The following is a 24351-nucleotide window of genomic DNA, read 5'->3' on the forward strand; positions in this document are numbered from 1 at the left end:
TTCGTCGGTGGCCGATTAAATGTGTGCTCCATCAGTTCACAAGAAATCTTCCAATCTTTCGGGAGCCAAGGCAATGGCATCATTGCAAAGGACAAGAAGTCCTCTTTGCCTTCTCTCCTCGCAAAGAGATCGTGTCGGCTAGAGTTCGATCGGGAATAAAGTCCTCATGCAAGAATTTTCCTGTTAACATGTATTATTACAATAGCAAGACCGTAGTCCTATATGATCCGGATATAAGAGTTCGGAATCCCATTACGGTAACAAGTGTCGAGTTGAATGAGGCTGAAAGGCGATCCCAATGAGCAGTAGCCCCTCACTTTAGAGTCGATATAAAGACACGCCTTGTGCTTGCCCGAAACAGTGAACTAGCCCCCCTCAGTTCTCTTCTTTTGAAAGTCTATTTAAAAAGGCGAACAAGTTCCGTGGCCTCATAGTTATGGACTATGAAGCTCAAAAGTTCCCCCAGCACTTGCGGACCCCCGACACGGCACAGACCTTTGCTGCTGGCCCTGTGAGCATCCCCCAGACTGGTAACACCGGCGATGAGCATGGCACGACAATCTCCGAAAAAGGAATGCAACAATAATTTGGGATGTGCCATGTGACCAAGAACACAAGTTATAATGTTGAAGATTGTAACATAAATGCCCTCACCATAAGGAACCAACATCTGGTCGACTCTCTACGCAGGGCTTGCCGAAGGTTTAGAATGCGTGGGTGTGAGGAATTTCCATAAAATAAATGAGCATTAGTTTCAGTATCTCCACGACAGCCTTCGTGTCACATCATGCGTCTAATATGACTACCAGTAAAGATCCAGTGACCCAGATCAAGACATTACCAATCTAGTCCACCAGAGGCAGAACCATTCGATCCCGGACCCGAGCAATCAATCTCCTTGCACACTATCTCCTAGTTAGTATCCATTGTAACAAAATTCTGAAGGAGTACTCACGCTGCTCAGCCTGCTGGAAAAGCGAGCTCCCCTTCGGCTGGTGCATAGCAGGAAGAATCAGACCACCGCGCATCTTCTCCAACTTCGAGTGTTCCTGAATTGCCTGCAGGATCCGATGAGCAGTCGGAGAATTTTCGACTGGTTGATTGTGCATTGACTGATATCCAATCTCAATAGTTTTCACCAGGTCTTTGATTACGCCTTCCACGACATTAGCAACGCTATTTCCAATGTTGTTGGCCTTGGATAAAGAGTCGAAGAGGTCATAGCGGACTTGCGTGGTTGTTTCAGATGAAGGGAGCAAGGTCAATGAGAGCCAAAGGTCGGAGCTCTCGAATGAGTAGAAAAAAGAACTTGGGAATATGGAGCATTCTGCTTGGGTGTTTTTCTGAGTTATCGTTCTTATGAGCTTGGTTGTTAGAGAGGGTGGCATGGCCTCCGAAACGCGCTGCTCTAGTTGTTCCAGGATAGCAGTAAATTGACTTCCGCTTGCTATTTATACATCAGTAGAGGCACTTGGGATGCCCAGTAATTATCATACCTCCGTATTTCCAGTTAAACTCGCCGGTCAGTGTCTGTCCAGCTACCAATTGCGACTTGGATCCAGCTCCAGCAGTACGAGCAAAGTCCTCCAAAGCCAGATGAGTAGAGTTGTCAAACGCAACCGGCTCTGCAGCATTAAGGTTGACAAACACAAATCCATGGTCAGTAGAATGCGTGTGTATCTCAAAGAGACTATTTTCAGATCTATTGAATCCAGGAATGTCATCAAATTGAGGGGCTTTCACCAATCGGCCTGTAGTATCATAACTCCAGCCATGATAGCGGCAGCCGAGAACAGTAGAGCTCCCAGTCTCTTTTCTGGCAATGGTGTACGCGCGGTGACGGCACACATTGTGGAACTAATAGACAACGTGAGCTAGGTTTAAACAGTTGGGAGACAGGTTAGTTTTACCGCGCGGATCTTGCTGTCCTTTCCGCGGATCAAGAAGATCGGGAACCCAGCGAGATCAAAGGACTGGTAGGCGCCTGCTTTGGAGAATTGAGTGACGTGGGCGAGGTATACCCAGGTCTGTGATTCGATTAGTGATCGAGGTATGAGACGGGTCGATGCTTCATTACTTGGCTGAATAGAGCGCGCCGCTCAATTTCGAAGACATCTCGACTAGACCACCATCCTTTAGGAACCTCCGGCTCTTTAGAAACGGAAAGGTCTGAAGTCTGGTAGCTATTTGCGGTAGAAGCATAGCTGAGCTTATCAGTTTGTTTTTGTCGAGATAGACGCCAAGCCTGGTTGGCCAGAAATGCGAGTGTCACCACAGCCACGAACACCGAGGCCGGCGACGAAAACAAATAAGCATCGATAAAATCCATGAAGAGACAACTATTATGGATTGATAATTATGATTTTCCTCTTTATCGCAGGGTTCTTGGTCAGATATACTACGCACGGAGGCCCGAGTTGCGCAAACCCCACATAATACACTTCCGATGTCGAGTGCATCCGCCCCCTCCTTGCTCGCTGACTTCCCGATTGAGTTAGAATTTCCAGGTCTCGGGCTGTTCTACGCCGCCGACCTTCGATACCCCTTGAATATCGGGCCGTGGTGACTAGCCGTTGAGCGTGTTATTCCGCATCCTTGTTTCTAATTCCGTGCTGATCGTACGGAGCTACTCCACAGTGACGATTTGACGGTATAGGTCTCCAATTTCTGGCCTAGATCAGAGAGACGATCCGAGACATTGAATTAACAAAGGTACAATTCGACTACGACTAAACAGTCATTACGCTTCCATTTGCACCATGGATGGCGCAGCTCGCTCTTCCAGTCCAGTGTCCTCATCCCTTTTGGCCATACGATCTGTCTCGTGTTGTTCACAGACCATTTGGAATACTCGTTGCTGGTAGTCTAGAAGGGGTTAAGCGTCTGTTCCTGTTTCGGGGTATTCCAAGTAGGAACTTACAAGAAACGCCGTTCTCCTTCTCCGGGTTAAGGATTCCCTCGTGATAGACTCCCTTGGCCAAATTATCTTGAGCTTTCTCGCATAACTCAAAATCCTCCATGGCGACCTGGGTCGAATGTTAGTTCGGCACATTAAAAAGGCGTTCGGAAATGTATCAAGATATCTGGAAAGTCTAAAAAAATGTTCAAAAAGAAATACCTACCTGGCGAACAAATTTGAAGTACTCTTCGAACTTTTCTCCGGATTCAAGATGGTAATAGTCAAACTCCATGCGAGTGACGTGAGGATTGGAAGTTGGACAGACCCGGAAGGAGGACGTTCCTCCACCTACGACAGTTAATAGACAGGTTCAGGACCAAAGTGGACGCCGATAGCACTTGCCGTATACATTAAGTGTACAGTTGGGGAAGGTATAAAGGAATAGACCATCGTCGGGTTTTTTCGGGTCGGCAATATGCTGTGAGAAGTTGTGCCTATTCTTCACAGTGTAGAAAGTGGGCGGGTAGTAGATGGAGAATGAAGGATGAGTGTACTGGCAGTGAAGACATTCTTGATACCCGTCGACCCTGGATGAGAAAGATTAGAAGATTTGTTCAAGTGGTTTCCCGAAGATCATACATACATTGTCTTCCAGTTGAAGCGGCCTTCGTATTTGATGCTGCGTTTATAAGGCAGTCTGGTAAAGTCCACCTTTGCTAGCAGCTCCTCGATCTCAGGGAAGAACTCGTGGAAGCTAGGAGCATCATCGCTAATGGTAGAGAAGAGCACACCGGTTGGGGTGAGATGGCTGCGTACTTCCTTGCCCTGTAGATAGTTGCATGTGAGTAGACAACTACAACCGATCTGTTGCGACTGCGTACCGTCTTTGCATGAAACACTTTCAGCTCTTCGGCTGTTGGGTTTAAAGCATCTCCAGAAGTCCGGACGGCATAGATGGGTTGCTGCGCAAACTCATAATCATGATGCTCACCCACATTCTGGAACCTGGTGACTGGACCAAGGAGGTACCAAGACTGTATGGTATTTAGTGTTTCTGGCCTGTGTATCACGGATTCTGCATACTTTGTTGAAGACCGCTCTTCTCTCCATTTGATAAAGTGATTCATTGCAATACCAGGATGCAGGCAGAGTACGAGTGAGTTCAGACATAGTTTTCGTGATGATTCCAACCTTGAAATGAAGTGGATCGAGAAAGATGATGGCCACAGAGTGATGAGATGTAAATTTATATTTACAATTTCATGCGTTTATCTCATCAGAAAGGGCTGGTAACCCTGTATATTGGCACGGGCTGAACCTTATCATCATAGGAGAGCGGTTTATCGTTTCCTGAAGTAGTTATCCTTTCCCGCGAGGGGCACGATATGCACAATGCTGTTCTGGACGTCAACCCCCACGATCAGGTGTTGAGACGCGCTTTACAGGGGGTAATTGACTCATTGATGTTGAAATTTGCGGCTGGGCCTAGAACATCATAGCAGCGTGCGCTATTGGGAAAGATGATTATTTGGATGAAAGCAGGGTGCCTAAGTTGTCACCGGCCCCGACCGGGCCGAGGAGGAACCTCGGTATGTTGACTACTTGGATATTGGATATCGATTCGGAGATTCTTTGATCAAGTTTGTTTTCAATATTTATTGCTTCATTATGGCTCACTGTGGTCGCATACGGCCGAGTCAGGACGACGGACCGCTATGGCGCCGAATAGAAACACCTGACCACTGCAGGTGACATCCGACAGAAAAGTCATCTCACAAAAGACGCGCAGTCCATGAAGAGTGAGTTTCAACGTTGATGTTGACGCTCAAGGTATAGCTGGAACTGGAGCTAGAGCTAGAGCTAGAGGTATTCCCTGATTATCGGTGGGGTTTGCTGCTGCCTGGAGCGTGGGACCGGGACGTGGCGAATGCCATAGAACAGAAAGCCGGGGGAGTCTGACGCTGGAAGAGACAACACGTCAGGAAGCACCGAAGCAAAATACAAGTATCCGAAGATCGAGAAAGAGAAAGAGAAAGAGAAAGACGAAGGCGAAGACAAGAGCGGAGCAAGAGGGGATCTGCGCTTATCGGGAGCTTATCGCAGATCTGACGTCTTCACCTCATCTTCAACGTTCGCCCTTCTTCAACTTCACATCACATCATGACGGGCCCCGTCAAGTACACCCCCTCCTCCCTCACCTCCATCTCCCACCGCATCGTTCTACGATATGAGCGATGATGACGAGGGCGAGTACAACACCATCGCCCACGCCAGCTCCGGCAAAGGCGTGAAGCTGCTGTACTCCAAAAGCAAAGTACGCCGAGCCACCCGCGAATTCACTGACTGACCAGCTGACATTTTATCCAGGTCTATGTCCACCCGACCCCATCCTCCAAAGACAACATCCCCGGATTCATCGCGCTCATCCAGCAAAAGCCTGCACCATCCAACCCCTCCACAACCACCTCCAACCGCGGTGATGCAGCCTCGTACCTCCTCGCTTGGGTTCCGGAGTCATCTCTAGGAGACGCATATAGTACATACGTTCAGGTTGATCTGGCTGATGGTGATTCTCCGCCCCGTCAGAGATACCTTGTCCCCCCGCTGCCGACAACCACCACCCACAGAGATCCCATTGGGCTATACTCCTTCGCCGTTCCCGTATCGGAGATATACTCCCTCCTAGTACGACCGCCGAGCTTGGGGTGGTGGTTTGGTAGCGTCGTCATCAATACCCGCTCGGGCGACAGCTTCCCGGCGTTGTTCTTCCATGACAGCGAGTGCGAGTCAACAATACTGCAGAAAAGGAAATTAGTCAAGGATACATTCGATCCATTCGATCGTGAAGGCGGTCTATTCTGGGGAGGTGACGAAGTTCTGCGGTGGTTACGGAGATACGTGGACGTGCAGCGCTCATCCGTCGACCGAAACGTGTATCTGATCAACCCGTCCGAAGAAGATCAACTGTCATTTGGACGGGCGGTCGTGGCTGGCGACGGGTCTGTATCTAAGGTGCAGCCGGAAGCTTCCACCGCCGCTGTACCCAGTGGGGCCTCACAGAGAGATGCCACTATGGATCCATTCATGAAGACCCTCAAAGAGACGCGTTGGAAGGTGCTGGAGTCACTGAGCAAGATTACAACCTTTACGCGGCGGACCGCCAACGAGATTGCGGATAATCCGCGCATTCCACTGCAGGTGCGACGATTGATTCAGAACCCGGAGATTCAGACATTACAGGATGAATTCGATAGTGCCAGGCTCTACCTAGCTAGGTGGGCTATGAGCATCGCCGAGCAGAGTGAGAGGGAGCGACAGCAACGTATCTGGACAGCCCAGGATGTGTTGGAGTCAGAAAACAGTTCTGTTGGTGATTTCGAAATCCTAGAGCTCGAGACTGGGAACCTGGCGCTTCAGGAACGCCGCAAGATTCTCACTCTTCCAGAGTGGGAGGGCTTCTTTGACCCCACATCAGGGAGGCTGCATGTCACTGTCGAAGAAGTCAAGGAGCGTATCTTCCATGGAGGATTGGACCCGAACGACGGCGCCCGGAAAGAGGCTTGGCTTTTCCTCCTCGGCGTATACCCGTGGGACAGCAGCCTCGAGGAACGCCAGGCAATCATGAACTCCAAGCGCGATGAGTACATTCGGCTCAAAGCCGGCTGGTGGGAGCGCATGGTCGAGGGTGATTCGACAACGGAAGAATTCGACCACTGGAAAGAGCAGCGCAATCGCATAGGTCAGGAATACTCCTTCTACTTGGACGCTCTTCTCGCCGCTAACACCCTTCCAGAGAAGGACGTCCACCGAACCGATCGTACCATTCCCCTGTTCGCCGGAGAGGACATTCCCCACCCCGACCCCGACTCACCCTTTGCCGATGTAGGCACCAACGTGCATCTAGAGCAGATGAAAGACATGCTTCTTACTTACAACGAATACAACCCGGAGCTCGGTTACGTGCAAGGAATGAGCGATCTCCTCGCTCCACTTTATGCCGTCATGCAAGATGATGCTGTCGCCTTTTGGGCGTTTGTGGGATTCATGGACCGGATGGTGAGTGAAGAGTGTATTCCGCTGTATTTCAGTTTTTAACAAGGTACAGGAGCGAAATTTTCTCAGGGACCAGTCTGGGATGCGCTCCCAACTGCTGGCGCTTGACCAACTAGTCCAGCTCATGGACCCACAGCTGTACCTCCATCTGCAGTCTGCGGACAGCACGAACTTCTTTTTCTTCTTCCGGATGCTGTTAGTCTGGTACAAGCGAGAGTTTGAATGGGGCGATACTCTCCGGTTATGGGAAACCCTCTGGACAGACTACTTCTCCAGCAGCTTCCATCTCTTCATTGCCCTCGCCATACTAGAGAAGCACCGGGACGTGATCATGGACCACCTCAAGCATTTTGATGAAGTGCTGAAGTACAGTAAGTCGAGTCCACACTCATCACATGTTTTAAGTGATCCCCTTCGTGCTAAAGAAATCCCAGTCAACGAGCTATCGAACACAATGGAACTCGTCCCTCTCCTCACTCGCGCCGAGTCACTCTTCCGTCGCTTCGAGCGCTCCGTCCAAGCCATCGACAAGAAAGACAATTTCCCCGCTGCGCCGACTGCCCATCAACGCCGACCTGGAACAAGCAGCCCAGACTCTTCTGCTACGGGCAAAGGAAAATCACCACAGCGGCCCACTGCGGGGTCTAGTAGCGGTGTCAACGCCCCTTCATCACTCCAGCAAGTAATGGACAAGGACAAGCCGAAGGTTATATCCCCCGAGCTACGCCAGTTGCTCAGCAAGGACATCCCCTGGAAAGGGCAGCAAGCATCTTAGCTCAATGCCTTTTTGGCACGCTGGAAAATTCGTCGCTCCGCTAGTTTCTTTGGCTTTTAATGACACGGCACTGGTGCTATCTCATTGATTTACGACATTACGATTCACTATTGTATATCATCCACTCATTTATCCTGCTTTTTCTGAGTACATCCGGGAATTGGTTTGGTTTGGTTTGGCTTGGGTGCTTTCAGGGCTTTCGGACATGTTTTTACATCGCGAAATCATCTTCTTGCAGCAATTAATGAAACGCATTACAAATACCTCCGCTCCAAAATGGGAAGTAACCGTGAAATAAAGTAATCAATTTATTCGATCCTCCGGCGTATTTGCTTCCTAAAAAGGGTTAGTACTCCTGGGCGGAACTAGTTACTTTCTGGGATCGGACAGGACCTCGCCATATATGCCATCTTAACAGTCACTAATTCTCCATTTTTAATCTCATCCAGAACCCGTTCAACACCTCGTTCGAGATTTCTTTCAAAATCTCACTCAAGACCTCACTCCGAACCTCATTCAAAGCCTTATTGAAAACATCATGCCTAACATGAATTATTATCGTTCGGCGTTTAAAAAGCTAATATCCTCCCGCGCCTTCAAGAAACCACGCATATACACACCCAGCCCACTGAGTCTGAACACACTGCCTGGCTTATCTACCGAATTACTACTCTCAATATCTGACTTCCTCTCATTCGACGACATCTTGTGCCTATCTTTTTGCACCCGTCGACTTTTCGCAGTCTTTGAACGTCAAAGAATGAATCCCCAGCGAAGAGGAAGCCGTAGCATGCCATTTCTACGCCGGCTTCAGAGGGACCTCCCAAATCATTACATTTGCTGCTGTTGTGCCCTTCTTCATGAGCATGACGGGTCGGAGGTTCCTGTGTTGCCGGAACATGTTTCGTCTTGGACCCATCCTATCGCACGTCTTCTCGACATTCATATTTTTGAGAGTGGTCCCTGGTATATGTGTAGTCGAGGAGCGACCTGGGAATCTTTTCCATATTCTCGCCTAGATAAACCTATGCAGGGCGTGTGGAAGCTTGGAACTTGATTGGCGAGGCGGATTTCACGGATCTCGGGATGCATTATTAGCATATTTGCTGGCCTAAAGGCCAGCTTTCCTTTGTATGTGTCTTGATTTTCAGGGGATTTGGCGTAAATGGACGCTGAACGCTGAACTCTGCTTCGATTCGGAAGAGGCGCCTCCATGGCCGATATACGAGTGGCTTCGCTTTAGTATTATAATAGGGTTTAACTGACTCACTGAAGACCCTACACTTTACCAGCGTTTCTACGTCTGTGGGGCTTGAATTATTGTTACAAGTATTCGGCGTGAATAGCGACCACCAAGACAAAAGGATATAGACTCTTTTTGGTATAGGAGAGTGTTAGTGAAACGTGTTTAGAAAGGCGTCAAGAAATATAGCCCAAAGGAAGTTTGATTAGATATTCAGAAGCTTGAAACACTTGACAAGTTGAAGCTACATACTGTAGTACATAGATGCCGATCGCTATATAACAAACTCCCGAGGTTTTGAGGGCTGCGACCCACCGCCCAGCTTCCCCAATACCCCAGCTTGACCAACCTCACACCCCTCACACCAAATCAGATGTAACAATGCTCCGCTTCCTCGCGAAAAAACCACCGCGAACAATAACAGCACCTCTAAACCCAATACCCTTTGATAACGGCCTCTCATCAATCGAATTCAAATCCCCAACAGACCGCTACCTAGTAATAAACCGCTGGCCACCCGCCTCAAACACCAAGAGCCGAAATATCGCGCTCAGGCCACCACTACACTGGCACCGACAACAGTCCGAGACATTTCATGTCCTCCAGGGCTCAGCAGAGTTTATCTGTGACGGAGTGAAGAGTATCAAGTCTGCGGGCGAGTCGATTACTATACCCGCGCGAGCGATTCACACGTTCTGTAATGCGAGTTCGACGGAGGGGATGGTTGTTGAGTTCGGGTTGAATCCGAGAGGGCAAGAGGATGAGGCATTTTTTAGTGAGTATTCTGCTTCTACTCTTTCTTGATTTAGGATACTGATGGGATTATAGGGAATGTACAGTCCTACCGCGATGACTGTCGGAAGGCGGGCGTAAGCCGCAGTCTTCCCCAGGTGCTGTTGTTCAACTACGTCGGAGGCGTGGTGCTCGCTCTACCGGGACCGCTTATTATTGCGAGACCGTTAGGCGTACTTTTGAATTTCTTTGGGGGTTTGGTTCTAGGGAAATATCTCCTCGGATATAAGGAATGCTATTCCGAGTATTATAAACCGGAAGCTACTTGAGAGAAAGCGATATTATCCAAGATGAAATTAGACTCGAGGAGGTCATCGAGCGAGTCAGAGGATATGTACAAATTCGTATATCAGAGGATATCGGGATATCAAGGGAGCCAAAATAAACCAAAATAAAAACAGTAGAAATAAAACACAGATCCCGTCTCACAATTTCGCCGCGCTGATGCAAATGGTGGAATGATAAATGGCAAGAAGATTGGGAAAATGAAGACAAATATGAACAAATGCAGAAAGATGAGAGTTGCGGATTGAACATGTGTTCATCTAGCATCCTTTAGAACCATTCAAAGAACCCGAAGTAAATTCGAGTAGAAAGCCGAGTTCCGTCACTATCGACGACTGTTGAGTCCTTTCAGCACGATGCGTCGGCTTGTACCAACTGAGCCAATGTCGCCGAAGCTCCGGATTTTAGGTAGGGTGTGTCCGTGATCACTCGCATCTTGGCCTTCAGGTGCATCAAGTTCCGATGCCGCATTCAAAGGGAAGGGCGGAGGGTTGACAGAGCTGGACCGGCGAGTTTGCTGAAGGACGTCTTCCACCCAGGCTTCGCCCTCTGGACTCATTGAGATCTGCCGCGAGCGAGGCTTGGGACCTGCTAGGCCCAGGGGTGTGGACTGGGAGTCGGAGTGACCAGTGGTGGTGTTTGCGGGGGAGTGCGCATCTCCGACCGAGTAGTTTGATGACATGGAGAGACGCCGGCGGCCTGTAGATACTGTTGGCGGGGAGGTAAAGGAACTCAGTGTCCCGGTTGTAACTGAGCGTGGAGCAATTCCTGATGCTTCGGAGGCGTTGGAACCCCGTCGCGCTTTGTGGACAGTGAGTGATGAAGGCGGGCGAGCACTTAGAACGGAGGGAGGCCGAGAGGGGGTAGCTCGGCCAGATGTGATATAGGGCGGTGCTCCAGGTGTGAGCATGTTGCTAGGCGAGTAGCCTGGTGATGTCCGAGGTGCCAGGCCCTGTACCTCCACCCTAGGGGTCTCTGAGACCTTGCGGCGGCCGTGGTGGATGAGATACTCGCGGAGGTACTCGCCAAGATCAGCCCAACCACCACCGACACGGACCATCACTCGTTGACCTTCTTCGCCCACGGTACGAACAAAGAGCCTTGTGGGTGCTGCCTGTCCTCCATGGTGAAGATGATACAGCTTAACACAGCTATCCTCAGGCTTGTGGGCGTACGAAGACCGCCTCCGGGCAGCAGGCATAAGGGTCATAGAAGGAGCCGGTGTGATGCTGCGAGATGGTGGCCCGTGAGGAGACTCGGACAAGTATCGGTCTCGCATCTTTCGATCCATGGAAGATGATGAAGAGGATGTATCCGCCTCGTTGTTGGGGTCAACAAGGTGGATCCGACCAGGTAGCATATTCAGGATGGAGTTGATTTTCTCGTCGAGATGATCCCTCGATTTTCGAAGTAGCTTATTTGGCGATGAGGCACGAGAGCCGACATCTGTCATCTCTGATTCATCCTCTTCCACATATGTCAGTTCACGCTTTTTCACCCCCAGGCTCTCCAGACTTGGGTGAGCTGTCAGACGTTTGCGTAAGCGCATGGACTTTGGCTGCTCCTGGTGTTGCACCGCTCGTTGGGCAGTGTTTTGGCCGAAGGGCTTGAGATTTTGGTCCACATTCCTTGTATTCTGAGCGCTGGCTTTCAAATCAGATACAGATTTGCCCCGACCCAAGGCCGGCCGGCGACTGGAGGCACGAAGAGGGACTTGTGGAGTGGGCGTTGAGGGGCCGTCGCGAGAAAGCTTAGCAGAGACTGAGCCCTTAGCAGCCGACTCAAGATCGATCATGTCTGGAGCGACCCTATTGTCCAGCTCAAAGGCGAGTTTCTCTTTGATGAAGCGTTCCAAAGGCAGGCTCACCGAGCGATTCGGATCGAATGCCGAGCGGGAAGAAACGCTTCGATTCTCCAGATGAAGGAGACGGTCCTTTCGCAACATGTGGTCGCCAAGTGATTTGACAGGCTGCGAGGGAGCAAATTCAGGGCGAGAAGGAGTCAGTTGATCGTTCGACGACCCAGTCTGAGGTTCAGGTGCATCGGAACTAGATATGAGGGAGGAGTTATCGGAAAGAAGAGAACCCACAGACTCGGTAGATGGTCGACGAGCGTGTGGTGTGTGCGCGGTTTTGTCGAGGTTGAGCTTTCCTGGGCGAGATTTGGCAAGTTTGATCGGGCTTTGAAGCGGTTTGCGGGAAGAGTTTGGTCGTTGTGGTACATTTTCACTCGTTGACTGGGACTTGGGTTTGGCTGGCTCCGTAACGGAGTTGGTAGGCTGTGCGCGTCCTGGCCCGACAGGTAGATGCTGGGCAGAAAGTCCAGTGCCATGACCGGAGCCCTTTTTAGGCCCATCTGAAACTTCGAGCCCAGAAATACTAGATTCCGACGAGTCCACTTCCTTTGCAGCAGCCGATGTCCCTCGAGATTTTGGCTCGCGGCTGGTGAGCTTAACCATTGCGTCAGCTGCGGTCGTTGATGCGTCCTTTGCTAACGGTTGATCTAGTTGATAGAGTGCATCGAGTGCATCCATGTCTTTGTCGTGCTCTTTAGCAAGGCTGTCCACAAACCCATCATAGCCCACGATATGAGGTTTTGGTTGGATGCTAGATTTGACGGGAATGGCGGATTCCTCCTTCGTCTGGACCACATGGGAATCGATGGACTTTTGAATGAAGGGATCTTCATCGATATGATGCTCGTTCAATGCCGAAGGCTTAGGGATCGATTGCTGAGTTGGGGACAGTGAAACACGCTGTTGCACAAACGCAGGGGGAATGTTTTCCTTATCTTCGAGATCCGGTGTTTCCGGCAAGGGCACATGAGCGGGCGATAGTCGTGGGGTTTCAACAGAAAGATCGGAAAAGAAGCTGGCCTGGGTTGGTGTTTCCAGATCCTCGGCAACGTACACAGTTGACTGACTTGCAGGCCTTTGTTCAAGCTGATCCACGCATAGCTTTTCAACTTCGTAGTCCGTAGGACCGGTCGGGGGTATTATCAGTTCAGATACAGGGGGGAATGCTGGTTCCTCCTCCGTTGAAGTTGGTGCAGTATCCCCGGTGCCTGGTTGAGGCTGCTTCAGATCAGATGTTGTAGAGACCCGAACATCTGGTTTGAGTTCTTCTTTGATAGCATCCACATGAGAAGGCCATTGCATATCTGAAGATGCAGACGCATTCTCAGCTGGTGCTGTCTCGAACTGTATCTCTTTCGACAGCTCCAGGTGCGGCTCTTCCTTCGCTTCCGTATCCCGGGCTTGTTCTTTTGAACGTAACCACTCCGAGCGAAGCTGATACTTCTCAGCCTCGACTACCCATTCCGCAAAGTCTGACTCGATTTTTTCCAAATCGTCGATCCAACTCTCAGGCAAAGAATCTTGACGGCCTTCCAACGCGTCCAAGGCCCGGTCCATCCGCCTGCCCACAGCAACCACCGCAAACTCAAGTTTAACATGCTCGTCGCGTAAATGAGCTTTAGAGAGGAGGTCACGACTGGATTGTGACGGGTTGGACGTTCGCAACGCGTGAAAGGACGAGTCCAGAGCGGATCGAAGGAGTTTCAATTCTCGGAGCAGGCCCGGGACCTGACGCAGGACGAGAAGACGAACGTCCCAGGTGGATAGGAGACTGGTCAATCGTGACAGGAATGGAAGGGCCCGGAGAATCGTAGCGGTAACGACAGCTGTGAAGTCGCTGAGTTGTACATAGCTGAGCGGCGGGGGCACAGACACGGTGCTGGTCGAAGAGGAGGGGCGAGACCGGGATGGAATGTGGGCATTGAGAACGTGTTCCTTCAATTCCTCCACATTTAAATTGTCCATTCCATCGCGTATCTCCTCGATCCTCTTCTCATATTCCTCGACTACCTCTGCTTGCAGGCTCCCATAGTACTCGACCTCCGCGCTGCCAGGAGGCAACAAGGAGCTCGAACCGGCAGCCTTATCACCCACACGCGGTTGTATGGGCGGTATAAACCCTTTCCCTGCTTTCGCCTCGTTATGCTTCGGCCATGTCCACGATTGGACCTCCTTATACCAAAAATTCAAATCCTGGGCAGCTATAGCTGCACGGATGCCCAATGCTCGTTCGGCCGGCGAGACCTGGGAAATACTCCGCGAAAGGACATCATGGGAAAAAGACTCGTTCGAAGGGACCGCTTCGGTGGAGGTAAGGGCGTGTAGTGTTGACTCGGGAGACAGGTTGCTCAGTAGAGGGTCGATTTTGGGGTATAACGAGCCCGGATTTCGTTCCGGGGAGGTCGAGCGGGAGTTATCACGAGAGTGTGCGGGGGAGAGGCGGATCGACGGGCGAAGAGGGCTGATTCGACTGGCAGCCATTCCGAATGACAGGCCCGGGTCAAGCTCACAGAGAGACACAGGGAGCTCGGGCTGGCTCGGGCTGGCATAAGAATGACGGCGGTCGGAACGAGGCTGCAGGCGGACGGTGGCACTGTCGAGCCTGCATGCTGAGACGCGTTCCAACAAAAAGAAATCGATGGTCGAGGAGCCAATGCCGTGAAAAGGGATAGGTTCTTCGGAACTGGAGGTAAACGCGTGAAAGGGCGAGGTTGGCGGCTAATGAGACACTTCGGGATTCGGGGAAGAGGTTGGGTTTCGAATTGGCAGACAATGAGAGTGTCTCTGTGAGAGAGGAGGAAGTCCAAGCTCCGTGAACTTTTTTTTTAAATTGGGGAATAAATGCTGATCGAGGTTCGCTGGAGGTGGAGCCAAAAGGGGCACGGTTGATGTAGTGGACCTGTTGCTTCCGCCGATCCGCGACGCTATTTCTTTTTGCCGGCAGTCCGGGGAGGCAGGTTTATTATTATCTGTTTTATTACCGGTCTATAAGTGCAGGGCTAGCTTATTTCAAACTGCACAGGGAAGAGCTGTCCTTTTACGGAATGTAGAGCGGGTCTACACACTACATCCGAAACATGCACGGTGTACACGTAGGCAATGGCACCGCGCGTGGACTTGACAGCGTCAGTGCACACGGGATGGCGGCTGCTGTACTTGAACAGCATCCTTATTCGAAGTCTGCTTGATATAACATATCACGGCATAGCTCCGGTTGGCCATAGTACCGTCATAATGGTGTTCATGCGGCGACTCTATACAACTCGCTGTCCCGTCAAGTCCCACATCGCAAGATCCACCAAAACACATCAATTGGCACTGAATACCAAGCATCCTCCACAACATTATGTTGGGTTTTCGCACCAGTGCTGAGATTCTAACGGGGGCCGCAGACCATATGACTCGCGACCTGAAGCAATATGAAGACTGGTTTACGCTCGAACCACCCATGCTGAAGCAAATCACGAATCACTTTGTCAAGGAGCTTGACAAGAGTCTTACGAATGAGGGTGGTAATATAGTCAGTTAGATTCCAGCAACATCCCAGAGACATGCTAATGCTGTATGCTTTACTCACAGCCGATAGACGTCACCTGATCGGCCTGATCTCGACGCGCGTCTCTACGCCTGCGGGATCGCGGCAATTTGCAAAAAGAAGGAGACCAGCAAATGCCATGTCGGCGTGGATGGCTCCGTGTTCAACAAGTACAGCGGATTCAAGCAACGAGCAGCGCAGGCATTGCGCGAGATCTTCGACTGGCCGCCCAACGAACCGGACTTGATTGTGCTGATTCCATCAGAGGACGGATCCAGTGTGGGTGGTGCTGCGCTGGCAGCAGCATTGGCTCTTGATGGAGGTATTGAAGGAGACAGTGACAAGGAAAAAGAAGATTAGGAGATAAAACATGAAGATGCCTTAAGAGACGAGTGATGATGATGGACTCGTTGGTAGTGATAGACCAGCAGACCGAATAGACCGATAGAGCGATAAGGAATCGATAACCGGATTCTCCACAATCAACGCTCGTCTTCTCTCCAACATCTCACCAGTAGTCACAATGCGCTTCCGTACCCAATTAAAGAATACCAGGACCTTCTCCAGTGAGTTCAACAGCTGTATGTGCTCGATAAGTACTAACAAATATAGAATTGACCGCGTCCCTCTCGTCCCTGGGCAAGGTATGCTGGATGCGCCTGGAGCACGATGTGGTCCGCTTCACCATCATCCCAGACCAAGGCACACAAGTATGGGCCCAAATCCCAGTTGTACGTGTCTGAGGATCCTTCAAACTACATACAACAATTAACCGACAAAGGACACAATCTTCGACGAAGACTCATACCAAATAGAATCCAACTCGGACGCAATCAACATCGAAATCAACGTCAGCGTGCTAACCCGCGCTCTACGCTCCACATTCGGCGCTTCATCATCCCAGCTCCGCCTCACTAAAAAAGACAAGATGCCTCTCCTGGCACTCACAGTGCTCACCACAGAATGGACAGAAGGCAACATGGCGCTCGCCACCGACGGAGCCGAGCCAGGACAGGGCGATGTAACCGGAGACCGGCGCGCCCGCGAACGGGAAACTTGGATTACACAAGAAATCCCAATCAAGATCCTACATGAATCCGCTGTGGAAGGCTTGCACGAACCACACTGCCCAGATCCCGACGTGCACATTATCCTGCCCGGTCTAGCGCAGCTGAAGAGTATCTCAGACCGGTTCACGAATCTTGCGTCTACAGATAGCAAGAATCGGCAACCGGGGATAATGGCTAGCGACGGGCCGAATGCGTCAGCTGGTGCTGGGGCTACGGCTTTGTCGGCGAATACTGCGCCAAAGCTGGAGTTGTCAGCGAATATGCATGGCAAGTTGAGGCTGGTCATTGCGACGGATGAGTTGAGGATTGCGAGTGTTTGGTCCGGGCTTGTTAATCCGCCATTGGATCCCGCCCATATCTCACAGGAGCAGTATTCACAGCTGCCTAGTGAGAGGATGAGGGGGGTTGGGGATGATGATGAGTCGGGGTGGGCCAAGGTGCGGATTGATGGGAAGGATTGGAGTCGAGTTTTGAGTGTGGGGAGACTTAGTCCGAAAGTTGTTGCTTGTGAGTTTTCCTGGTAGATGTGGGGGGAGTTATTTTGCTAATCAAGAAGGATTACAGGTTTCATCAATGAGATGGCACTCGTACTTTATGTCTATCTTCCGGGCAGCTGGAATGGCGAAGAGTCTTGCCTCACTGTAAGTCGATCAACTAGGACCCGTTATGACAACACAGGTCGATATTAACCGTGTCTAGTATTATATTAATTCCTTCACGACTTGATACCCCTTACATCTACATCTTGCAACTTTTATACCATCCTACGTTCAAATCTTCCATCAATTGAAAGCAGACGTGAGGTCACCATTATCAGAAATCAATAGTAAGACAGACGCACAACCAAGAGTCATGCGGAAAGAATCCATCAAATATAACGTGAAACGCAAAACTCAAATAAAACACAGTGTATACCTGCGGAGCAGGAGGGGGATTGATATACATGATGCAAGGAGAATCGTCTCCCTCGCTTCGCAGGCGAAGCGAGTCGCAACAAAGAACAGCAAGAAGCAAGCTATGTGCAAGGCTTCACGATGATGAGCTCAGTGTGCGAGAACGCCGGGGAATGAGGTGTCTTGCAAAGGGCAGACACATGCAAGATGCTGGGGAGGGAATCTATTATAAGGGGGTAGGGATTTCATGGGGTGATAAACAGGGCAAAATAGAACAACAGGCATATCAGGCATAATGAAACAAAAGAAATTCATCCCAACTAGTCGGTAGTGACTGTTAGGACTTCATCACTGGTTTATGGGCCCAGCAACTCCGCTCATTTAGCCATCACATCGACGTAACGGCCCTTCTTCTTGCCGCGAACAGTGTTCCCCTTCCGTGCGGTAGGAGCACCGAGAAGATCGTCAATGGACTGAGCGTGGCTCAAAGAAGATGTAGGTCGGGGCGGACCAGGGGCGGACGTTACACTACCAGGCGGCACCGTAACAGTCGCGCCAGTAGAGAACGATCGAGGGAGGTTGCCCAGGGTTGGTGGCGCGACACCAAGATTGGAGAACGCAGGACTTGATGACAGGGATGGCGGGATATCACTTGAGGAAGATGGAGGTCGGCTACCTGAAGCGGCGGACATCGGGGCGCCGGGAGGTGGAGGCGGAGGCATGCTACCGGAGCTGGCGCGGCTGGGAGGAGCGGAGCTTCGGGGTGGAGGCGGCGTGGCGCGAACAGGTTCGGCACTTCCAGGATCCTTCTTGTTGACCCATTTCTTCAGATCTTTATCATAATAGAACGAGTTCTCTTCGCCGAGTTTGGCCTTGATAGGACCGCCGCCCGAGTGCTCGGCTTCCTTCTTGCCACCTGCAAACCATCCACCGAACCAACCCTTCTTCTGTTGCTGAGCGTCTTTTTTGGCTGAAGGAGTGGGTTAGCATGAGATGTCAGAATTAGTTAGGATTCAAATGACCTACCATCTTCTTCAGCGGCCTTTCGGAAGGCCTCGTCTGCCTTGCGATCGTTCTCTGCCTTCTGGATGGCAGCGGCCCGGGCAGCGAGATCGTCCTCGTCATCGTCCGGGAACGCCTTCTTCTTGGGTTGCGTTTCCTCTTCCATTGGCAGTTGCTCCGGCTCTTCTGGGGCAGCGTTGATGTCCGGTACATACGACGGGGGAGCATAAGCATTGCCATTGGCCGGGGGCATGTACGGACTATCCGACTGCGGCATATAAGGACTGTCAGACTGTGGCATATCAGGCGGACCCTGGTAATAGGGCGACCGGCTAACTGCCGAAGTATCCTGTCCGACTGGCTGGTAGAATAGGCCGTTCACTGTAGGCTGCATTGGGGGAGCCGCGTCACCTTGCGACTGGGTGTAAGTAGACGCGTTCTCTTCAACCGGAGCAAGAGGCATGTACGATGTCTGAGGCGGAGTAGGCTGGTACCCAGCACTCCCTGGCGAGGAGCCGTACATGGAGCCTCCCTGGAATGTCTGGGACTCAACCGGGGGAGATGGGTAGTCTGCCGAGCTTCGACGCTGTCCAACCGGCATCCCGCCGAATGAAGTCGATCTCTGGGAATCCAATGATGATCGGCCACGGAATTGTTCGGGGGATGAGGTGGGCGCATACTGGCTTGACGGCATGTAACGCGAAGAGGCACCGGCTGGAACCGACTGTGCTCCATGCCCGGGGTAAGATCCATACAGATCGGAGACAGAAGGAGACCTGCTAACAGTTGGCGTTCCTGCCACGTTGGCGAAGGGACCAAACTCTGCAGCCTCGCCTGTTTTTACGGAGCCCGAGGATGCAGGGTCTGCGTCATCACCAGCGACAAAGCTGTTGAATCGAGCCCACATAGATCCAGACACCTTCTCCATACTCGGCTTCGAGATCCACGAAGAACCCCCGTCGGTGATGGTTTGGCGAAGTCGTGCAGAGAGTTCATCGACTTCAGTGAACAAGTGCTGGTGATGGTAGGGCGAAGGTCGAGTGGTTGCTTTCACAGACACGGCCACGGCATCGCAATAGGTATTTGCCTCGGAGGTGCGCCCCCGATCAGCCAGCTGCTTGGCGTGCAGAAGCTTGAAGGCTAACAGATAAGGCAGATTGGCCACAGTGGAGTTGCCCAATACAGCCGTAGCATATTCGTAAACTTCAGTCAGAAGGAAGGCATCTTCGCTCAGAAGACCCGAAGGGAACTGCTGGTGGTCCACGCCAAGAAGGACAATGTTAGCCTGGGGATCATCGGCGCCGCCAAAGACAGCGGCCCGAGAGAAGATGAAGCAAATATGTGCAGCTTCAGTTCGACCATATGATGCCAGCAGGCGGCCAAGAGCCAACAGTGCCTGGTGATCTTCAGAGCTACGGTTGCTCAACACCAAACCAAGGGTGTCTCTCCAACTGTTCAAGCCGTCAAGGGCATTCTTGGTCGTGCCCTGGCCATCGGCCATGCTAATCAATTGATGGCCCGCCCTTGCAGAAGGAGGAACGAGTTCATCAATGCTCTCCTCGATGTTGCCAGCAAAAATCTCGTAGAGTGCTGCGAGTGATTCGGTGTTACCACCAGAGGACCTAATCTCGCGCCTAATAAACTCTTGAACGACTTGCTTCCAAATGGACTTATCCATCGTGGATGCAACAATCATCGCGTGTCCCCAAAGACGACGATCGACTGCGCCCCAAACTGCCTTCTCGCGATCTCCTTGCAGCAAATGGTTTCGTAGCTCCTCAACCGACTGTGGGTCAACAGCATCAGGCTGAGAGGGCGCGTTAAAGGAACCCCCCGATGTAGCGAAGCTGCCCCCATAAGGACCTTCAGGCCCGGCTTCCGGAAGATGTGGGAAAATAGCCTGGCGGAGGGATTTCTCAATCGCAGGTGAATTCTCCAAGGAACCATCGTTTTCAACCAAAATTTTCATGACCTTCCAAAGCAAGATCCTTTCTTCATGGCGCCTTTGGGATTCGGGATGAGAAAGATCAAAGTCAGGAGTCGGCTCATTTTCGAATGCCACAATCTTGCTTGAAAGCCAGGAGACTAGATCCTTCTTCTTACCCTTGGTCTTCAGGGGTCCAGGATGCTGAACGATGGTCTCCGCTACCGGTAGCCATTGATTGAGCGGAGCAGTCTTGATCTCGCCCGGGCTGGGCATGATCATAGGCGCTGTCTGACCGGCAGAATACCGAGGGATGTGCTTGGGGAAGCACGACAACACAGCGCCGCCAAATCCGAACTTGAAAATAGGTGCACCCTTCCATCGCTCAAGGGCGTCATGTTCTTGGCCATCAGTGGGGGTAATGAACCCAAGGCCGCGCTGAGAAAGCGCTCGAGCTCGACTTTGCACGGAGGGCTGCGACGGCGCATAGGGGTTCGAGGTCTTGGTGGGGGAGCTCGAACCATGCACCGAAGCTGGACGCGGCAGATTTGAAATCGGAGGGACGGATGCCTGTGGGCTCGTCATGTGTTGGCCTGGAGACTGGGTTTGGGATCGAAGAGGGGCCACCTGCGCACCGGTAGCCTGAGGAGAGCTAGGAGCAGGCATCGGCGGGGCCGGTGAAGCATGAGCCGTGGTCGGTGTTACACGCTTAGCGAATTCGTTCATGTACTCCTGAGGGGCGTACCGATTCGTGACAGGCGGAGAAGTCTGCCGGTGACCAACAGGTGGGCCGGATGTTTGGCTCACAACATCGGGCGGTCCATCTGGCAATTGTGGAGCGTAGGATGATCCCCGATCGATACTCGGTCGCTGGGCACGAGGCGGAGAAAGATCAACCGAGGGTTGCAACGATGGTGGTTGCGGTTGCTGTGCACTTTCGGGTTTGTAAGAGACCTTTTCGTGGTATGCAAGAGGGCTTGATGTCCGAGGCTGGAACGGTAGGTTATGAGTTTGGCCAGGAACAGACAAAGGCTGCGAGGCGTAGCGGTTCCGGGCAGAAGCTGCTGGCGGTGGTGCGGGCGAGTACCTTGACAACTGAGACGGCTTTCCAGGGACTTGCGCACTCGGCGGTGCCGGAGAATACCTGGAAGCTGCACTAGGGCCAGCAGGTGCACTCGTCGCCAATGTAGATCCGTAAGGTTCCAGGCGCTCAGGCGGCTGTAGGGGAGACTGGGCCGGAAGTACGTCGGTTGGCACAGGCGGGGGTGCCACAGCAGCAGGAGCAAGCCCAGTGACAGGCGCAGAAGCAGGAACAGCCGCATATGGGGTTTGGGGAGGTAGTATATGCGATGGTCCAGTCGGCGCTGCCGCATTAGGATTAGGAGAATATCGCCCGGAGTTGGCAGGCCTAGACCTGGGAGCTGGCAAAGGAAGTTCCTCGAAGAAGTTCTTCGGGGCTGGTGGCGGAGCCGCTACAGGTGCAGCCGGAGGAAGCATGGTAGATGAAACAGGCGGCTGCATCATGCCCATGTCCCTGGAAGGTGGCGGCGGCATAGTGTTGGCCACGGGTGGTGGAGCCGGCTTAGATGTAGCAATAGGCCGTCGGGGCCGAGACAGATCATCTGGAAGATCATAAGGAGATTTATATCCTTCCTTCGAGGCCTCAGCAAAACTCTCTCCCCTAGACGCCACTGGGTTTCGTGGCTGCTGAGAGAAATAAGGCGGAACAATTCCATTCGCTGGTAGAGGGACCCCTGACATCAAATCTCCCGTAGTCGGTTGATGTGGCGTATACACGCTAAGCGCTGGCCTGGGCCGAGCATAGCTCTGTGGGGTCTCGAAAGGGCTGATCAAGCCGGTGGATGAAGAATTAGTTGTAGGCTGCACAGGGCTCTGTAGAACGGGTTGCGCCTCAACAGGTGGAGCAACATCGTCTCCAAGCAGCAAGTCGTCGTCATCAAGCGCAGCCTCCCACTGTGCCGCAAGATCATCCTCCCCAACGTCACTGAGTTCTGCCTGCCAACGAGCTGCCAGTTCTTCTTCCGAAGGTTCAGGAGCTTCTGGTTGGGCTTGAGGAACCTGAGACGCTTGCGGTTCTTGAGGTGCTTGTGGTGTTTGCGCCCCAGATGCCGCAAGCTTCAAAACCTCATCAAGCTGGGCAGCCGCTGAGATATCACTTTTTGGAGAGTCAATGTCGAATCCCATCGATTCCATCACTTGTGTCGTGCTCTTGCGAGTGATGTGACGAATTGGAAGCTCTTTGCTCGCGTGAGGGTTTTGAATAGAGGTAAAGAAATCGGCTCCATCATCCTCATCGTTGCCAAAGGGATTGTCAACAGATTTTCTCTGGGGGATAGGCAGCGGGGGAGAAGTTGGGTTTGTATCATCCAGCAGTGGAACTCCTTCTTCAAACCTGGATTCAGACTCCGGGGGTGCAAAGATAGGCTTTGTTTGAGTCTTGAGTTGATTGAAGAAGTCGTCCCCATCCGAATCCACGTCGGGTCCTACTTCGTTACTCCACAGATTATCCCCATCGGCGTTTCCCTCCACGGTTGCTGCATTAAAAGTCGATTCCTCTGGGAGATCCGGTTGAGCGGCAGCTTTGACAGGAGGCTCCTGATTATCGAACATGGCGTTCACTTCTACTTGAGCGGTTTGAGGTTGGTCAAGCTGACCGCGCACGGTCTGGGTGGCAGGTGCCCCCAGGTCCATTTCCTGCTTCACAGTTGTTCCCACATGCTCATTGGTGAACTCGTCATTGCCGTCCGTTCCCTCCGCTTGAACTGGCAGGGGTTGTTTCATACCAGGTTCCAGCTGTGCAGATTCCACGGCAGGCACTAAAGCAACAGCTTGTTCATGAACGTCGAATTTGGGAGCTTCTTCCATGGCGGGGACATGCGGATCATCATGACCCGCGGCTTCGACTTGAGGGTCCTGTGGCTCAGCAAATTCAGGTTGCGTTGGGGTTATCTCGATAGCCCAGGGATCTTGCGCCGCGTCTTCAATGGCAGGCTCTTTGAGATCATTCTGACCTGCAGCTCCGACCTGGGTCTGTTGCTCAGTAGTTTCGAGTTGTGTCGGGGTTGTCTCAATGGCCGAGTGACCTTCCGCCGTCGCAGTCTGCACAGTGTCTTCAATGGCGGGCCCGGTAAGGTCGTCCTTGCGTTCGGGCTCGATAGGCAAGATGTGGCGTTCGGTGATTGGAGTTCGTTCGACATGCGCAATAGCAGTCTCGACGTCCGAATGCTCCTGGGGTTCCGACTGCACGGCCTCATCAATGACCGGTTCGTCTAGATCAACATTTTGTTCGGATTCGATTGGCAAATCCTGTTGCTCTGCGATCGGCACCTCTGCATCATCCTTCTCTTCAGCTTGCATGGGGATATCCTTTTGTTCATCGAAATGAACTCGACGTGTCATCTCTTCCGATGAAGTTGGGGTAGAAGAATGATTCGCCGTTTCCGTAGATGTTAAGGCTGCTTCGACAGGGGCTTCGGAGGACTGGCCAGGTTCCGAGTGTACCGGTTCAAACCCATTGGCTAAAGTATGCGCGGGAGCTTCTGGCTTCTCCGTCAATGTAGGCACATCCGTGGGAGCTGACCGCATTGTCTGGTCCGACTTTTGAGTATCAAGTATAGCAGCGTCCAGGGAGGTCGGCGCATTCCCGGTGAGGGCGTTCGCGTTCGTGTTCGCGTCCTGAGGGGAAACGACGTTCGAATCGTGTGGCATATCCCATGCAGAAAAGTCCTCTTCGCTTAGGGGTGACTTGAGGTCCGGTGCGTGCGTTTCCTTGGAGTCGTCCGCGGCCAGGGGATGCGACAACCCACCTTCCCTGAAAGTCGTTGCGGCTATAGTTGTGGCATCCTCCGGTTGAGACGATACATTCCATGCGTCTGTCTCATCGGCTGTTGGTTCCTGGGCCATGGCGAACGTGTGGCCCTCGAGGATCGAGTCGACTCGGGGGTTCGAAGGAAGTCAACCTGACACGTCTCCAGTGACGGGGAACAACAATCCCAATAAACAAA

General features: G+C 52.0%; 8 protein-coding genes across 8 annotated transcripts; 4 read left to right on the plus strand and 4 right to left on the minus strand.

The window, feature by feature from the left end:
* Positions 1 to 837: 837 nt before the first annotated feature.
* On the minus strand, positions 838 to 2329 carry N7498_004752 (putative iron-sulfur cluster-binding protein; the record flags this gene model as incomplete). Its single annotated transcript, XM_058451814.1, has 5 exons — positions 838 to 905; positions 956 to 1447; positions 1497 to 1857; positions 1911 to 2027; positions 2078 to 2329. 5 exons carry the CDS (start codon positions 2327 to 2329, stop codon positions 838 to 840), a joined length of 1290 nt encoding a protein of 429 aa, XP_058308352.1.
* Positions 2330 to 2740: 411 nt separating this feature from the next.
* N7498_004753 (uncharacterized protein) lies at positions 2741 to 4069 on the minus strand (the record flags this gene model as incomplete). Its single annotated transcript, XM_058451815.1, has 7 exons — positions 2741 to 2865; positions 2921 to 3026; positions 3123 to 3247; positions 3287 to 3486; positions 3543 to 3724; positions 3781 to 3933; positions 3983 to 4069. 7 exons carry the CDS (start codon positions 4067 to 4069, stop codon positions 2741 to 2743), a joined length of 978 nt encoding a protein of 325 aa, XP_058308353.1.
* Positions 4070 to 5126: 1057 nt separating this feature from the next.
* N7498_004754 (GTPase-activating protein GYP7) lies at positions 5127 to 7727 on the plus strand (the record flags this gene model as incomplete). Its single annotated transcript, XM_058451816.1, has 5 exons — positions 5127 to 5213; positions 5267 to 6638; positions 6693 to 6955; positions 7005 to 7323; positions 7387 to 7727. 5 exons carry the CDS (start codon positions 5127 to 5129, stop codon positions 7725 to 7727), a joined length of 2382 nt encoding a protein of 793 aa, XP_058308354.1.
* A 1624-nt stretch (positions 7728 to 9351) lies between these two features.
* Positions 9352 to 10031, plus strand: N7498_004755 (cupin domain-containing protein; the record flags this gene model as incomplete). Its single annotated transcript, XM_058451817.1, has 2 exons — positions 9352 to 9745; positions 9799 to 10031. The coding sequence occupies 2 exons, from the start codon at positions 9352 to 9354 to the stop codon at positions 10029 to 10031; spliced, it is 627 nt and encodes a 208-aa protein (XP_058308355.1).
* A 341-nt stretch (positions 10032 to 10372) lies between these two features.
* On the minus strand, positions 10373 to 14383 carry N7498_004756 (GAS2 domain protein; the record flags this gene model as incomplete). Its single annotated transcript, XM_058451818.1, has 1 exon — positions 10373 to 14383. One exon carries the CDS (start codon positions 14381 to 14383, stop codon positions 10373 to 10375), a length of 4011 nt encoding a protein of 1336 aa, XP_058308356.1.
* Positions 14384 to 15248: 865 nt separating this feature from the next.
* hxkB (putative hexokinase) lies at positions 15249 to 15797 on the plus strand (the record flags this gene model as incomplete). The annotated part of the gene is made up of 2 exons (XM_058451819.1): positions 15249 to 15422; positions 15489 to 15797. 2 exons carry the CDS (start codon positions 15249 to 15251, stop codon positions 15795 to 15797), a joined length of 483 nt encoding a protein of 160 aa, XP_058308357.1.
* A 163-nt stretch (positions 15798 to 15960) lies between these two features.
* Positions 15961 to 17233, plus strand: N7498_004758 (checkpoint protein HUS1 family protein; the record flags this gene model as incomplete). The annotated part of the gene is made up of 5 exons (XM_058451820.1): positions 15961 to 16003; positions 16050 to 16168; positions 16219 to 17014; positions 17072 to 17148; positions 17207 to 17233. The coding sequence occupies 5 exons, from the start codon at positions 15961 to 15963 to the stop codon at positions 17231 to 17233; spliced, it is 1062 nt and encodes a 353-aa protein (XP_058308358.1).
* A 544-nt stretch (positions 17234 to 17777) lies between these two features.
* Positions 17778 to 24250, minus strand: sec16 (COPII coat assembly protein SEC16; the record flags this gene model as incomplete). The annotated part of the gene is made up of 2 exons (XM_058451821.1): positions 17778 to 18370; positions 18427 to 24250. The coding sequence occupies 2 exons, from the start codon at positions 24248 to 24250 to the stop codon at positions 17778 to 17780; spliced, it is 6417 nt and encodes a 2138-aa protein (XP_058308359.1).
* Between the last annotated feature and the right edge of the window lie 101 nt (positions 24251 to 24351).

This window comes from Penicillium cinerascens, assembly GCF_028974065.1.
Source record: "Penicillium cinerascens strain IBT 15544 chromosome Unknown contig_5_segment0_segment0, whole genome shotgun sequence".
Taxonomy (NCBI): Eukaryota; Fungi; Ascomycota; class Eurotiomycetes; order Eurotiales; family Aspergillaceae; genus Penicillium; species Penicillium cinerascens.